Source organism: Corvus brachyrhynchos, unplaced genomic scaffold (genome assembly GCF_000691975.1).
Source record: "Corvus brachyrhynchos isolate BGI_N302 unplaced genomic scaffold, ASM69197v1 scaffold60, whole genome shotgun sequence".
Classification (NCBI taxonomy): domain Eukaryota; kingdom Metazoa; phylum Chordata; class Aves; order Passeriformes; family Corvidae; genus Corvus; species Corvus brachyrhynchos.
The window spans coordinates 2,221,362-2,239,488 of record NW_008236767.1 but is presented as its reverse complement, the minus strand read 5'-3'; the positions used below and the strand labels follow the sequence as shown (position 1 = coordinate 2,239,488).

The 18,127-nt window shown below is 39.6% G+C and overlaps 1 protein-coding gene and 1 long non-coding RNA gene across 2 annotated transcripts in view; one reads left to right on the top strand and one right to left on the bottom strand.

Moving 5' to 3' along the window:
* Nucleotides 1-18,127, bottom strand: part of SPIDR (scaffolding protein involved in DNA repair) — a 213,139-nt gene that overhangs the window by 103,764 nt on the left and 91,248 nt on the right. The window contains exon 8 of the mRNA XM_017727398.1: nt 17,229-17,448. Coding sequence (XP_017582887.1) covers nt 17,229-17,448 — 220 coding nt within the window. The remainder of the gene's footprint in view (nt 1-17,228; nt 17,449-18,127) is intronic.
* On the top strand, nt 7-7,464 carry LOC108444981. Its single transcript, XR_001859705.1, has 2 exons — nt 7-134; nt 2,492-7,464. It is a non-coding gene; the product is annotated as an uncharacterized LOC108444981 (long non-coding RNA).

Here is an 18,127-nt window from a genome sequence, read left to right as displayed (position 1 = left end):
CAGGGCTGGCCCCGCCGCCGGCCCGTGCCCCGCTCCCGGGGTTTTCTTGCTCTTCCCACAAACACGGAGCCGGAATAAACCTGGGACGGGGCGACGATGGGGCTCACGCTGCTCCAGAGCCGCTCCATACCCATGTATGTACCCCTTTCCCCTTGCCCCAAAACAGGAGTCTGTGCTTCCGATAAACTGCGGGGCCCCCGTAGGCTTAAATCAGCTTAGGCGCTGACTTTGGCGATTCTGTACTTCTAACTTCTTCACTCGAAGGCAGGCGGCAGAAGGGTGCCAAGGAAAACAGGGACACGCTGCTGCAGGGTGGGTTGTGTTTTCTCTCCTAAGACATTCACGAGAGACATGACATGACACCAAGGGAGGCAGGCTGCATCCAACACGGACCTTCTCAGTTTCCTTCTTTCTTCACACAGTATCTACCCCCTAACACATCACAGAGTGGGATTTCAATCCTTCGCCTCTCTAATTTCATTCATGAGAATACATTATTAAATGGCATTATTTTATTTATGCTACTCTTGAACTAACTGGTAGCTAAAACTACACAAAAGAGACTCTAGGTTGAGTTGCAGTCCTTGAGTTGAGTTTACTCCTTTCCGTATTGTTTAGTCTGATATTTCTGGAACATATATTTTAAAAATGTTATAAAATGTTTTGCCTGGGAAAAAAAAGTCTCTGCATATTTTAGTCAACCACTGTATCAAAGACAGTGTAAAAAAAAAAATCCCTGTAGCTGCTACCAGATCCATGATAAAACAGAGAGTCTCCTGATTCCACCATGCCAAGGCTAAGGAATATGGGGGGGGGGGGGGCAGGGGAAGTATGGAAATACCTTCATTTCTAGAGGATGCAAAGAAGGAGCTCTTTAATAGACACCTTTCCATTTCATGTCTCTAATTGTTAACAACAAGTGTAAAATACATCATTTCATCACTCCAAAACCAACAAAACCCTAATGTGTAGATGTTAGTTTAATCATAATTTTCCAGGGAATACGAAGGAAGCCAAAACTCCTCCTGAATAGCTAAGGCATATGACTGGTGGTAGTAAAGTGTTCACATATATCACTTTCCCCCAAATATTTACATAATAAATACAAATTTCTCCATGTTAACTGACCACAATGAAAAAATAAAGATCTGGAAACACTAAGCAAGACAGTTGCATTACTTTCAGTATTAATGATAATTAATCAGCTGTTAGGGTTATACTGTCTGTGCAGCTGCAGTTCTACACATGAAGATCCAGATGAGTCCAAAACTTGCAGGCCATCTCTCAGTCCCAGTTTCTCAGCTTCTCACTCCATTTGTGGCAATTTAAGAAATAAAAACATGTTTGGGTTTCCTTTTAGTGGAAGGACTTGTTACTAAAAGGTCAAACAAGTGTCTGCCCTCTGACTAAGCTCATGCCACCTACAACTTTTTTAAGGAAACCTGCTCTCTGAAGAACCACAGGCTAAGTAAACACACTGCTTTCCTGGTAAGAACACTCTCCAAGAGTTCTTGCCTTTGTCATACCAGCTGACCACATCTGACCAGCTAGAAAACCCAAAACCACCTTTTTTGCTTTCTTCTCCAGAGGTCACTAGTATTCCATATAAATGTGTATCATATAAACAAATTGGTATTGTTGAGAAAGTGACAATGAGACTCATCAATTTTGTTTCATAAAACTTGATGGGGCCCTGGAAAAACATCAGCCAGCTTCCTGCAGCCATTGCAGCCAGAGGCTACTGAAAAAACTAGCTGATCTGTACTTTTATATATACAGCTATGAATTTTAACTGAAGTTCACTGATGTCAACAGCCAGCCATCAGTATACATTACTATTAAAAATAATACTTTCATTTTGTATTTTGCAACAAAGTGAGAAAAAAGTATAAGAGATTTCCATCACTAAAAAGCAGAAGTAGGAAGAAATGTAACAAAAATATTTTATTACCTAAATAAAAGTAGTGGCTCAGTAGAACTGGTCAATTTCCTAAGATAGATAGCAAAGAAAGTGAAGTATGTCCATAGTACCTTCTGAAATTAAGCACAAGCTAAGGTCACCTGTAGCCATTGAAGAATACTACACACTTTATGGTGCTTGACATTTCTCTCCATTTTCTATTTTTTATTTTGTACTACATGCAAAGCTAGATATACACACGGGTTTTTTTGGCTATATAGTAGGGATTTTAAAATTTTCCCTTTTTTCTTCAGAATTTTTTTAAAATTTCACCTTATCAAAGTGTAAAATACATGCAAATCAATACCAGGTCACATCTGAAAATAAGACCTTAGAATTTCTGAAAGATGAACTTTTAAAAATGATTGACAATTTAATCCCTAGTATTGAAGTTTGGACGGAATTAGAACAGGCACGGGCATACAGAAGTGATGAGAATTGGGGTGTGTTCTCACCTTCCCTGAAGATTAAATTCATTCTCTTCTCTTGTGTTTTAGCTGCTTATTCATTCTATTATTCTTTTATCACCAGAAATAACACTGGGATGCCAAAAGCATGAATGAAGTCACAGCGAGAACTTCCTTCTACGCATGGTACACAGAATTAAGCTTCAGGTGTGTTTTCAGGAGGCTGCCTCAAGAACCTGTGATTCACAAGCCTTGTCCCCAGCATGCATTGCCATCAGTCATGACCAACTTTCTCCTGCCAAAATCTGACAAGTGCTTTGATGTCTCCAGATGAAATGGACACTAGACTGGAAATTCAGCCTTAGAAGACCACAAATACCTTAAAGATTCCTTTTTAGCAAAAAACTTACATAAAGTGACAGGTATTTGCTGTGGCAGAACCACAGCAGGTCACGTGAGTTCTGGAGGCAGAAGCCATTTTCTTTAACTTACAGAAAAGGGATTAATTAATGAGTAACAAGGTTTAGAAAACAATGGGTGCAGAGGAAAAAAAGATCAGAAAATTGAGTAATACCCAGAGATCACTAAGAAAAATACACCAACTCTCTTTTCCTGGTTACTTTTCCATCTTCCTTGCTTAGACCGCCATTTGAGTGGATAATTTTTTCTCCAAGTCTAAAATTTCAGTCGGTATCAGTGTGCCCTGTGACACCTGAAATACTGTTAACTGCAAAGCATCAGAAGCAGAGGAAAAAACCCACCTTAATTTCACAGATTCACTTTTACATCTGGCAAGCAAAACAGACCAGACTGCAGGTGCTAATGATGCACAGCCCTGCCTACAGAGGGCTAAGCCAAGAGCCTCCTGAGAACCAAACTCCCCCTGAGGTTTTGGAAGGCCACACTGGGAGAAGGTGTGAGTTTCTTCACAGCTCCTCACCTTCACACACAAACTCTACACAAACTCTGTTTTGAAGCCTGGTCATTCTTTTTTGAGGTACACTCCCTGCTCTGCTCCTTGGTTTTTCTTCTCACGCATCTCTGTTTTCTGCTGCTGGCTGGGCCTGGCAGTGGAAGTGCTGAACAACAGGAGTGGATCCAGCCCTGTTGCTGACTCAGATAGGAGAGCCCATGCTCATCAGATTTTGCAGCTGCATTCCAGATTTCGGTACCCAAAAAAGTTCAGATGCTTATCTAAACTAAACTTCCTGAGGGTGAACTATCCCTAGCGCTAAGACACTTTGAAGGTTGATATGCACTTGAGCAGGAGACAGCACGCCAACTTGCCCTTAAAGCAGTGCCTACCTACAGAACTTCAACTCTGTCTGCCTGGGTAAATTACCCAGTTAATTGCCTTGGCATTCATATTTACATTCAAAAAAAGGATAAGCAGAGATGAGGTCAAATCACTACACTGTTCCATTAAAATCCTTGTTTTAGGCAAATGGACTTCAGAAAACTTCTTTTGTCATGTAAAATGAAACCATCTGTACATAACTTTGTAGAGTCATTTTGATGTTAGGTTTATTAATATAATTATGTTGTTACTAAGCAGTTTACCATTTTAGGCTCCTAATAGCTATGAGGGCTTGTTAACAATATTCTGAAATCACAGGGAAGTATTCTTTTCCTTTGGCTTGAAAAGAGAAAACAAAATTCTGAATGTGTTTATTTCCATGTTTCATATTGTGTGTAACATCTACTTCCTTTAATGTGAAAATTTTATGATCACAAAGCCTTTTCCTCGGCCAAATTATTATCACAACAGCATGAGACTGCATTACTTAGCAGTGTTTAAATTAAGTCCCAAGGTGAAATATTTCACTTTACTCTTAAAGCAATAAGACTGTTACTACAAAAAGAAATAATTACAAAAATTACAGTGGTAACAACCCATCATATCTTAAATTCTCCTCTTTGGAGTTGGAGATTATTTTTTCCACTTTCAATTTTGAAAAGGAAAATTCCCCCACACAACAAAACAGAAAGCTTTCGCTGGCTTGTCATTTTATTTGGAGAGACAGGATATAGCAGTTTCTGCCAGACTACCTGCTCAAAATCCCAACTAGTTTCTAAAAGTCTTCCTTTACATTTTTTTTTACAACTAAGGAGTCATTATCCATGGTTCTCCTGGACAACTGCTGGGTCATTTGTACAATAAAGTGAAGAGCAGTGGTAGGCAAAGTATCCGTACAGCAACAGATTTTGGTACCCAGCAAACAATCATTGTTCAACAGAGACCAAAGCAATTCTAGAAACCTTCAGTGTCTATTTAATGCAGGGAGTAGCATCTCCAGTACATGAGTCAGGAATGGGATACACACACACACACACAGAGCTCCACAGTCTCAGAAGTTGTATGACATTGGTTACCCTAGCTCTGCCTTCCTATCTTACGAAAAACAAGTAACTTGACAAGAAGTCCAACAAAAATTGTCATTTGTGTTGCAAATGAAGTTATGTTGGAACGTGGGGGATTACAAGGTAATGTCATCCTATTTACTCTCTGCTTACCGTAAAGTACATTGAGAATATTTAATTTTTTTTCCCCATTTGACCTCCTAAATGGTTTAAATCTATTACATCTTGTCAGAGAGGCTTGGTAAGGAACACAGAATGAGAGGAGAACCCAGCAATTAAATATGTTGAAAAGTTCCATGATAATTTAAAATCAATGATCTATTTACCAGTGCAGAATCAAGACAGTCACGAGGAAAGGAATGGGGTAACATAAACCAAGAACTTTCTCGTACTTTCCCTTGAGAGTCAGGAATTAGCATTAGACAGAAAAAATGTTAAAAATCATAAGACACAAAAGTCTTTGAGAAAATCAGTTGAAGAAGTTAAAAAGATTCACTGAGTTAGCTGAAATATGAAAAGAAAAACATCCCCACCAAAGCCTGGAAGAGGTCTGTTAGGCTTTCAACAGGTTAAAAGCCTGTCATAGCCAGGAGGTAGCTCTTAACATGACTGTGGCATGCAGGGAAGTTCTCGGTTTCTCCCCTGGCAAGTTCAATTCAAAGCAAAGTTTATAAACATCCCGGGGGAGTGGGCAGAAAACGACCCTCGGTTTCAGAAACATTTACAAGTGTTTTGCAGAAATGAAACTTCACTTAAAGAGCTCAGTTTCGCTCTCCCGGGTGGAGGATGGTTGTCGGTCTGCAAGTTGAGAGGCAACCAGCGCGGAGAAGCCTTGCGGGGAACGAAGCTGTGCGAGCAGCGCGGTGCCTGCCTCATGCGCATCCCCACATCCAGCACTGAGAGCGCACCGAGTTATCGCAAGTTGTGCAGACGTGATGGCGCACAAACCCCAACAAATCCCCCTGCTGCAGGCTCCTATTTCACGGACGTGGAGCTTTGACACTAGAGAAAGCTGTGGACAAATACGCGCTGCGGCTGCCTCGGCGAGATCAGCTTTTCCTGGGCTCCTGCTGACAACATTGCCACCTTCCGCAGCCGCCGGGAAGGGCACGGACCTGCGGCCGGGGGGCTCGGGCAGCCTCCCACCGCCCCGGGAATTGCCGCGGAGATGGTGTTTAGGAAGGTGCTTTCCCACCACTGCCCTTCGTAACCAGCCTGATAACTCAGAATAATTTGTTTTCAGAGCCTGTGATTGCACCGACGCAGGGCGCAGCACAGTCCCGAGAACTGGCGCGGTACGGCCGAGCGCACACACGGACGGGAAATGCGACACAGGGAACGCATTCTGCACCACATGTACAATATGCTGCTCAACGCATCGCCAGCGTGACTGCTCCTGTCACTCCCAAAACAGCTGAAGAAGCTGAGGAAAGTCAAAACAGAAGTTAAGGGGAGGCAAATGTCGCGGTCTCCATGCCCGGACATGAGCGCGTCTCATTCCAGACTCCAGCCCTCATGCACTGGATTGCCGTCGTGCCCAGTTTCAATGAAAGGGGCAACAAAACACATGTACTACCCTGGCTTCTGCATACTTACAATGGAGGCATGTCACTATATGCATTTGATGTAAGTTTTAACATCTGATGAGGTTATACGTTAAAAGGCTGGATTTCATCCTGCTAGCTTGCAGGGAGTATTTCCCTCCAAATCATCCACAGTTCATGCACAGTTAATAAAGCAGTAGCATTATGATAGCAGTTAAAATACAACTAATAACAAATCCAATATATTAACCAACACATTTAGTGCACATTCTGGACGGAAAATGGCTTTATTTAGACATAGCCAAAATACATCAATGGAGCTGTTAATGTGCGATAGGAAAGTACTTTCCAAGAAAAGCTTCAAAAAGTCAACATGGCAACCAAGTAATACATAAATTAATTTAGGAAACGGGTGTTTATAGAGTTTAATCTAAATAAGTAGAGAAGGTCTTTTCATGCAAGATTACACGTATTTCCAAATCTCAGACCTCTTCTAGGAAGGCAGTCTTCAATATGTAAGGCTTTGCCTAAGAACAAGATCCGTGATCAAAGGTAAAGAATCCCAACCAATTGACTGGAACATACAGGAAAGGAATACTTTTATACGTAGTCTAATCTAAAAAATAAATAGATGTAAAAATTGCCCGCCCCCCAAGGTGTAATGTATATTTAGGTTGTGGCAATAACCTCTCCTGCTTGCTTTCTCCTCTAGCTGTCTTCAGGGCAGTTTCAGGGCAATGAGTAAACCTCGTAAGATTCCATTTCTTCCTAAGTAAGCATCAGTCCTCAAAAATCAAGAAATTGCAGTAGTATCCGAAGTGACCTACAACCAAAGGCAATTCTCAAGACCTAGGTGGACTGTTCTAGAAGCTGATCATGTGGTATGTCGAAGTTGGTTTTAAAATGAGTTTGCTTTTGAGTATAGCTAGAAAACAGGTCCCTGCTATACAGGAAGATTCAAAAGCAAACTCCTAGAGTCAAATATCTCCCAGCAAAATTAGACAATCACCTCATGCAGAACTTCTCAAACTGTAAATCACAGGAGGCTGCAAAAAAGACAAAGAAAATGCTGGGCAACTTACTTGGTTTTGTGCAAGAGACGAAGGTAAGACATATTTGGGAATATAATAAAGAACAATCCTGTGTTGTATAAAATGTCTTCAAATAAATTCAAGAATGATTATTATACATATATACTGTAAATCTGAGCTCCTTTAAGCCTACAAACACTGTAAGTTCCAGTGACAGCCCATATCAATAAAATTTATCTCTTCCTCAATCTGTACATTCACAATGCATAAAACAGTACCACCCCTATTAAATTAATATTTATGACAAGCTCAGCGAACCAGAAGACAAGCAGTATTTGCTAAGGCACAAATGCAATGTACAAATCTCACATAGCTGCATTGCCCACGTTTCTCAAAAATGAACCTCAGCTTGGAGGAGAAATTTGTTTTTGGGAAACACAAAAGACAGACATGCTGTGCCATGCTGGGAAGACAAATGAAAGCACAAATACAGTCAATGTAATTTATGGTTTTATACTGAATCTTAAGTGTTCTCAAGTTCAGTGCTTTCAGTGTGTGCATGCAGCACTGTAGATATTCTGCCAGCTTTTTTTTTGGAGTGGTTATGATCCTCAGTGTCTGTCCCAACAACACCTCGGAGTAGCCCAGGGTATTTCTTCACAGCCTCAGTTCAAGTTACAAGGTATTAGCTGGAGATGCTGACAGACTCGGGTTTGCACTAACAGACGTGCTGTGAACAGCAGCAGTGTCAAGGTGGACATGCAGTCCTGTTTTTTATGCCAGCCAAGGACCTTGGACTGACTATGGACAATGACTCCCAGGACGACCATGCAAAAGCCCATCATCATAATCTGTGCAACAGCAAACATGCACTGCTTTTTTGGAAAAAAAAATTTTAAAAATCCAAGACTTAGAAAAGGGGAAGATAACCATCAGAACAAAAAACATCCACAGAAATATTCACTAGGCTTCTCCATTTTTAATCCTTTCTTTAACTCTTTTATCAAGGAGAGAGAAAACAGGTACCATTTCAGAAGTCCAAAGAGGTTAAAGAAAGAGAAAAAAATCAACCAAAACAAACAAAATACCCCCCTACGCACAACCACCCCCCTTCCCACATACTGCCAAGTGTGATTTTTTTTTTTTGGAGCCACATCAGTGATTTGGCTTTCCAAACACAAATCCCTCAAAGGTAAAAGTAGTGGTTGTACAGGACTTCTAGTGCTCTAAATATTGTTCTGATACTTCTGATTGGAGAAACTCGGTGTTCCAGAAGAGATCTCCAATCACCAGATTGGAGAAACTTGGTGTCCCTGGCTGTAGTGGGGCAGTAACTGGAGGAGTATTTATACAAGACATCTCAGGACACTGTCAAAGAAGCCTACCAGCCAAGGACAAGCAATACATTGCAATTTGCACAGTGAGGAGACTGGTAGGAAGAGAAGCTTCATCAAACACACAAAAGGCTACACTGAATGTTTCACAGCTGAACTGTTTCATATACCAAAGTACATCCTTCAGCCAGAATACATAAAACCACGGGTATTTTTTCCACGAGCTTTTACTGAAAGAGAAGTAATCTGCCTGGTAGAAGTAACAGTAAAATTTGTTCTCCCCCTTGCTCTCCCGTGCTCCCGCCCCCCAGGATAGCTGAGATGTTTTAAATACTCCATTTTGGGTAGCAACATTCCAAATCTTTCAAATATTTGAAAGCAACATTCGCCTTTTGAAATACTTGGGGCTTTAATTACTATTTCTGGTAGGAATACAGTAATTAACTGTTGCTTACCTACACTTAAATATGACATTCAGGAGGAGGAATCTAACAAAGCATACCTTGATATCGTAGGGAATGACCACACAGGATAATTTGGCAAACTCACACTTTATCCATCTCTTTGCCCACACACAATTGCCGAAGGACACGAGCATCCTTAGCATGAAAACCCAGTGTGGTAGAAAATATCCAGCATATTCAAACCCCAACCTAACCGCATACAGAACTGCACGGAAAAATCTTACTCTAAATACACACCTACTATTACAGTAGCAAATCAGACCTGATAAATAACAAGAATGGCCCTTGTCTTGAAAATTGCCTCTCCACAGTGAGCTATGGAAATACATTTTATTTCACGAAGTGAAACTGCTGAACAGCAATCCAACAAGCAGAAACCATAATTTTTCAAAATGTAAGTTTTTTAAAAAAAAAGATTAGCTGATTACTGATAAACATTTAAAGAAACCCATTCACAAAGTCAAAACTTGCCCTTCAGTGGTTAAACTACCAAAGGAATTTTGGCACATAGTCTTTTTACAAATTAAGTATTGTTTTACACGTCCCAAATCTGTTAGTCATAAACATTAGCAGAGGAATACAAATCACAACTTTTTAATAACCCTGCAGTAATTCTGAACTTGTTCATCTGAACTTATTTAGCTTGTTTTTCCTTCATGACTGGATAAAGCAGACTGCAGTGCCAGGTCTTGGCTCCATCAGTTGCTCATTAAACAAGATCTGGAATTTAGCATTGGATTGAATACACATGGGAGCTCATGTGAAGCTGCTCGTATATCATTGATAGCTCTGTTGCTAACACAGAGTTTATCCAAGACCGTACATTTTTCGTTGACTTGAACAAAGCTGTTCACCATCCTCTGTTTTTGACGTCAGTGGACAACTACCCACTAACAGTATCTGTCACTACAAAATGCTTGGAATTTCCTCACTTAAAAAAGCTGGAAAGTTTCAAGTACAGACCTTTCATTAAAAAACAAAACAAAACAAAACATTATTAGATTTCTCAGGATAAGAATATTAAGTGAATATTAGGAGAAGACATTTTCATTCTCACAGGATATTTTTTCCAGTAATTTTTCAGACATAAACAATATCACTGACTGTAAGGAATAGATGTTTAAAAACAATTTTCCTATTCTCTTGGTAAAAGCTGTAGACTCAAATGTATGCTAATTCCTCGACATGGAAGCACCACAATGAGGTGATTCAGATTTTGCCTGTTAACTGGACACTACAGTTATTCCAGTAGGATCTAAGTTGGATGTTATCTATTTTTTAGGAAAAATGTAGCAAAACACATAACAAGCAGAAACCAGGCTATTCACATCCCCTGTCTCTTTTCTACAACTCCTTTATTCTTACAAGCTCATATTGGAAAAAGTCATCCTGGGGGAGACTCCCTTGAGAGCACAGAACGACCTCCTGAGAACAACATGCAGTGCTCCATTTGGGTGAGCTCTGTGCAGGCTGCCCGGGTGGGAAGCAGGAGCACAACAACTGACTGGATGTGCCCAGTTCAGACACACATCTGGTCAGGGAGACATATTCTACCCCAATGGAGGCTTCTGTGCCGGCAACAACACATTTCAGCCTTGATCTAAAAACCAAGCTGCTGCTTTGCAAACACACTGCTCGCTTCTGACCCCTCTGATTCGGCTGAAAGCAAACAAATGTATCAACAAACCGCCGCACCTCATTGGTACAATACAGTGCAAATTCCCCTTTTTCAGCGTGTCAAGATACCATCAGCTGTTAGTCCAGAGACAGGCAGTCGTGTTTAAAAATCCAGTTTTAATCTTCTACAGAACACTGTACCTACTATCTTGAGGCTCCCATCTTCCTGTGTTGCCATTCTTTTCTCCATGGAAACCCCCTTTTATAGAGAGCAGGTTTTTAATTTTTGTTTTTCAGGGTACTCATATTTTATACATGGCATTCAGATAATGCGTCTATTCATGTCACAGTCATAAAAATAAGCATGTCTGTCTCACTGTAAAAGTGTGATCGTGCTACTGTGTTTATTAGACATAGCCCACATCTGAAATACCGGGTATCTGCTGCTTCAGGTGGTTGTGGCAAATCACAGAAATGACATAAATGATTTATTCTCCTCTGGGAATCAAAGCTGTGCAATTCTGCATTTTTCCAATTATGTCATCCACCTATGAAGGAACATCACTATTCATTGATTAGATTACTAAGAAGTTTTATTATTTTGATTTTCTACATGCAAAGTGAGCAAACTCAAATAATATAATTTCTTAATCTCTCCACTTCTAGAGGTATAAAATAGCATACACCTGAGCAGCTCCAAAGATACAATTTTCTTGCTTTCCATGAGGGGATAGACAAAAGAAAAATAATTGATTATTTAAAGGAAAGAAAGGAGAAAACTCCTAAGGACTACTCTGTCAAGAAAAGGCAAAGCAAAAGAAGCACTGAATAAATTACATTAAAAACTTGCTAGGGACCACTTTCAGCTCATAGAAAGTATGTGTATTTCTGTTCTTAAAAGGCAAATCACCTCTTTTGAAGTGATTGCACTAGGAAAGGTATATCCTAGCAAAACAAAAAATAAATTCTTGAAACCTGCTGCTGCTTCAGCTGCTTCTGAAAGGAACTTCAATTTTCACAACTGCATGATCTCTGAGAAGCAATTCCAAGCAGATGATATGATCTGATCTCTGGCTCCAAGGCCATTCCCATATGTACTTTAGAAATAGTGCCCACACTGGCTTTACAGCTCTGAAGTTTTGTAGAACTTTATCTTCTGAGTGAGCCCTGTCCCTCTTATCAGGGTTCTCCCACTCTACTATTGTTACATTCTTTCTTTGAAGATGTTAAGGCAGAGCCAACATCTTTCCAAGGAGAGGGATCTGACTGGTGATCTCCCCCCCTCCCCCTTTTCCGTATGTTTGAATATTTATATGTGAATATACATTTATAAGTGCCCAGATTTCATTTCCTTTCAGAGGAAGATGGTGAACACTGATCAGTTGGACAAAACTGATCCATCAAGCATTCAAAGAAACTGCCTCTCTGTGGAGCAACCAGAGAAACTGAATGTATGTAAAAGATGTTCTATACATGTCTTCCTTTAATTTGTATTTGGTTTTACCCTTATGGAATGAGAAAACTTTAAAGGATATAGATGCTTTCTTTACAGAGCAGCAGGGGATTGTTTCTGCATTTCATTAATAGGTGAAGCCTAGATCCTTTCACATGATCTTTCTTGTGATAGGAAGGTACTCTGCAAATGTTCTTAAATGCTTTCCTTGACAGGTGCGAGCAACAGTGATAAAAAGTCTCTATCTCCATCAAATGGAAGCCAAACACTCTTTAGCATGAGCCATGCTAGCTCAAAACACCTATTTCATGTTAGCTCCCTGTGCCCCTCCTCTTGTTTCTCACCCAGATGATGTAAGACAAGTGTGTTAGGTAAGAAAATGCAAAAATCACAGTAACATACCCATTTATCATAAATTCTGTCATTCAGTCAACAAAACAGCCTACAGCATACCCAGGATAATTCTAAAGTAGAATTACCTGAATCCACCAAACCAGATTGCTTCTCGTACATAAATTTCTTCAGCTTGCCTGCACTTTTCTACAACAACTTCCACCACTGGCCTACATTAAAGGACTTGAGATACAAGGTTTCATCCCTGTACATCAGCTGATCTGCAGCAATGTTTTGTATGAGTTGTTCTTCTTGGCAGTAAATTATTCAAAGTCTTTTAAACCTCTTTCCTGAGGAGAGACTGAATTTAGCGTTATGCAAACAGAAAGGAGAAGTCCACATTAAACACTTTCTCCAGGCACTGGAACACTCAAAGCTGAGTAATTATGACTCCCCGTGGTTTCACAGGTTAAGAGAAACTAAAGAACAACTTTGAAGTTGCTTGTTGATGTCACAGATTTAAGTGTTTTATGTACTTGCCATACCAAGTTCCTAAAATAAATTGTCTCGGAGAAGTTGCATGGGGAATAGCGGCTATCCAGCCAACGATCTTGTTTTCTGCAGTGTTTTCAGGCAGTGTAAGAACAGAACACAGTGGTTATGTCCCCTTCATACTGCCCCTGCCTCCAGTAATTAGCACCACATGAACCTCCTGAAGTAGAGGCTGCATACTGGACATTCACATTCAATAGGTATGGATCGATCTCTGAGCCTGTCTGAATCAAACGTGATCTGTGGTTTATGCTGCTATTGCCAAGAACTCTATTAATATCACATATTTCTAGTAGTTTAACTTCAGAAATACGTGGAAAACATTTCAAAGTTGTTAAACTTTCTGGCAAGGAAAAGAATTCTAATCGGCACCATTTTCTTCAGGTGAGTTTATCTTGAATATTAACTAGTAGGCATATCTATGAGCAGAAGACAGGAGTATCTAAGGGAAACTGTCTATCCCCAAGTCTTGCAGTGTCAACAGTCAATTGAATCCTGAAATGTCTAAAAATGCCAACCCTTCTTATTTTCTGCTAGGTATGGTAAACTATTCCTGTATTTTTTACAATGAAACAAACAGGAAAAAAACCAGGTAAGTTGAAGCCAAAAAATCACCACCAGTGGAAAAGAGTGAAAGCCTTTGTTTCCACTCTCTCATGTCTTTGCAGGCAGTCTTTACTTTTTTGCTGGATATGTATTTCTGCAAAGTGAATAAAGACTTAGTAATCAATTTAATTAAACTCAGTAATAATATTTTTCTTTTCCAGATGTTAAAAACACTTAATGATTCAGATTCAGTTAGTAAAAAATTATGAGATGTTCATTTAAAATCTTAATCCAAGAAGTTGCTCAGGTACTGCAAAGACAATCAAAGGCAAGCCTACACAGGCAGGGGCAGGCAGGGCTGAGTTCTTCTGCCTGTTTTGTTCCTGGCTGGCCAGACAAAAACCAGCTTCAGCCCAAAACACACAATTATTTTCATGTCATGTGTCCAAGCTAATAGGCCTTCGTTAGATACAACACTGCAATAATACTTCCATATAGCCACAAGATCAGAGCAGGCTCCTGTCAGATGTCTCAGTGGACAGGCAGCTGAGCTCTGTCCTCCACCAAACATTATGGTTTGAAAGCTTTAATCAGTTTATGGGGGTTGCTTTCCTTATAGCAAGTGACAATTCTCACATCAACTCCCTTGCTTTCAAGATTATAAATATGTCCCTTAAGACAACAGACATGAAGAAATTCATATCTAGTTATAAAGAAATCTGGGTTCAGACCTGCTAATTCTTGCCCTGACACAAAGCTCCTCTGAAATCCAGTGGGATCATTCTCATGAGCAATGTCCAGTGTCCAGTGGTAAGATTCTTATAACCAGCCTCCTGTCAATATTTTATTTTTTAATTACATTGCTTATACTGCAGTGCTGAAGTTTCATGGGATTCTGCATGCAAACAAATACCAACAAGTATATTAGCACTTCCCTAAACACTGCTTCCAAAAGTACTTAATGCAAGTCTACTGCTAGAGATGTTTTACATACCAAGTTGTGCACTGAGTTCGCAGCACATACAAATAGTTACAAAAGCAAAGTCTAATTTTACAAAGGCTCTGAAACAATGTGTTCAATTTTTGACATGAATAATCACCTCCAGGAGCCAGCAGCCTGTGCGTCTACATCTTACTTACTTGGTTCCTGGTCAGAGAGCAAAAAGCAAAGTCAAAATGTAATTCTGGGGTTTTATTTTAAAGGTAACAGGAAATTTTGCTCTCAGGACACTACAGCACCAGAAGCAGACCACTTACAAAACATCCCATCTCATCCCATTCTGTCTTACCATACAACTGTCTCAAAATACAGGACAACAATATACAGTGTGTTACGTGTCCCAAAACCACACAGGTAATTCAACAATTGCCTCCCCTTGCATCTAGTGGTCTTTTGGTTCCTTTTGCTTCAGACTGATATTAATAAGATACATAAGATGTTAATAGGATACATAAATATGCCTATTTCACCATGTCAGGGTTAGATTTAGTTCATTTGTTTTTTCACTAGTCACACATTTGAATTGACAGACAAGGATTTTAACAGAAACAGCATTTGTTTTTAACAACAGAAGTACAAATTCAATGCAGAGTAACAAGAACTACATTTCAGCATTCAGAGCTCGCAAGTAAGAGTTTAAGAGAATAGAAGCTTGGAACAGTGATACAGGAAACTTCCACTAAGTGTACAAGTCCAATTTCCAATTAATGTAAACTAAAAGTGCCAAATTATAATCTAAAACAAAAACATCCCTCATTCTCTCCCCTTCCCGCCTCCAGTAGTTTAACAGTATCCAGCCCAACTTCTTTTGAAGTTGGTTGAGTAAACAAAGAGACAACTAACATTAAGATAATTTGAAAAAGATAGAAAATAGGACTAGAGGTATAATGCAGTTTTACCACAATTAACTGGTGTATTTATAAAGTGCCTTGAGAAACATATATGTAAGGAAAGCAACTCTGACAATGCAGATGTATCCTCTGCCCAAACATTAGAGTTCCATGAAATAACCTTTCGCCTACATGAGAAGCACATCCTACTAAGAAAAAAAAAATTAAAAAAAGCAAATAAAAGTAGGATTTTCTGGGAAGACAGACAGCTAGCTATGAAGCTTTCTAAAGAAATCTCAGTTTACATACATATAGGAATGAGCTTTGTGTCCAGAACACCTTAAAATTTAAACAAATGAGAAGACTACACTAGTACAGTTGCAGATGTCTGTAGTCTGGAAAGGATCGTATCAGTGCAGATTTACATCTTCCCAGAGCAGACTGCTGGAGCAGTCTGAGACTTACACATGCCAAGCATTCTACAGTAACAGCTCAGGAAAAGAAAAAAGAAGGAAAAAAAGAGAAAAGTTGAATCACACCCTAATTAAAACAGTTTTTCTGGTACAAAAATCTTCATGTAGGTTAAGGTCTACACAGAAGGATACAGCGGCATAAGTGCAATGCCTCGTGGTTTAAAAACAACAGAGGAAACCTGAAGAGAAAAACGGAACTAAGTTTGTAGGAGAGAGAAACAAGAAGAAAACAGGCAAACAAGACCAAATGTAAAGCATGAAAAAAAGCCTGTGAAGGAAAAGATAAATGAGAACAAAAAAGGGCAGTGAATTAGAGTTATATCAAACTAGGACTTAATTAACATTGAACTGCATTTTCCCTTTGCTACTGATCTATTTACTTCTATCAATAGTTGTATCTGTAGCCATAATAAACCCCAAATAAAATATCTTCTCTTAGTTTTTGAATTGGCTCCAAAAAGAGTTAAGCAAAAGATTACAAATTGGGGAACTCAGAAAAGATTTGTAGCTATCAATGAAGATAAAAACCAGGTACAGACCTTTGCAAAACAGGAAAAAGTATTTTGCAAAAGGATATGGTCAAACGCTAGAGATAGCTGGAGGCTAAAATTCAGGTAATGAATGCTGAAATACATAAGAAAAATATTTCCTCTTCTACAATTTTGGTGGAGGGTAGTGAAGAGAGGTGTAATATTCCCACTTCAAAGTTCCCCATAATTTTTATGAAGAGTAGTCCTTCCAAGCTACAGCCACCACCAACCAGCTGTTTTACTAGACATTTCACACTTTTTGCTACCCCTTAAAATTCGGGTAAATAATCCAATTCAGAAAATAATCACAAATGTAGACCAAACATCTTGAAGAATACCAGAACGGGTTGCGCTGAAGAGGGACTCACAGAACTGAAGACTGAGTGCTATACAGCTAATACAGACTTTTCCACTGAAATATACCCATGCTCACAACAACAGATGAGCATTCCTGAACTACTTTGCTACCAGAAAGTATGCACTTTATTGGCCTTATCATTGATAAGACATTGCTCAGGCCTTTCTAGCGCTCTAAACATGAAAATATTAAGTGAAAACACAACTGAAGCCCTGAGCAACACTAGAGGCATTATGATACACATTTAGTTGTTATCTGAGCTGTCTTTAAGGTATCTGTCAAAGTCTCTCAAGCTGCCAGAGACAGATGACCACAAGAATGCCCTGCTCTCCCATTACCCTCCAAGGTTTTTCCTACGATAGTGCAGCCAGCATTCTACTGACTCCTCTTCATTCTGCAGTGCTACAGCAAATGTGGCCCCTTCTTCTTACTCACCATGGGGGATAGATGTGGATGACGTCCTGTGGTCTGCTCTTCAGGTGAGCTGCTGTCTCTCTTGCAAAGAGGACTTTGAGTATTGGTTCCTCTGCATTGATGACAGCATCCTCGGGTGAAAGAGTACCAGGAGACTGTTCCAGCTGCTGGCAGATGGCAACTTGTATTGTGCACTCCTCAAATATTTCTAAGATCTTCACAATTAAAACACCAGATTTATCTGGAAAGAAAATTAAAATGAAAAATAAAAATGTGCAGTCTGGATGAGGAGAAAGAAAGTAGTTCTGGAACTCTAAAGATGTGCATCCCTCTGCGCTCTGCACATCTGTCTGATCCTGATAAATCCACATATGAGCAGAATACACAGCTTTATCAAAAGACCTGTGTTAAGCTTTCACAGTAATTTTTGTTTTCTTTATAGATACTATTAACTGTAAAGAAAAAATTCCACCTGCACTTCTTCCAAATACCAGTGAAATCACAAACTCACTACAACAAGCCCTCTCCCACCCCACCCAAACTTTTAAATCTTGCAACTCATTGACTTTGTTCAGTTTTTTTTATTAGATACTGCAAAAAATGCATTTATTTACAAACAGAATAACCAAACACTGTGTTAGAAGTGAAGTTGTGTTTGCCTTCCTTGACCTTTCTCAAAGCAGCAGCTGTCAGGAACCAAGTTAGAAGAGTACAAAGCATCTAAAAGCTGATGATTCACATTGAGGGACAAATGTTGAGAAAGAAGGAGTAAGATGCACTGCCTAAAAATAATTATTGCAAAACTGATCATCCATTTTATCAGTAGGCAGTCAGGGCAGAAGGCTCTTGTTTTAAAGCAATGTGAACAGATACAGGCATCCACACAGATTGATTCTAAGCACTTCTGTCTACGCTGAACA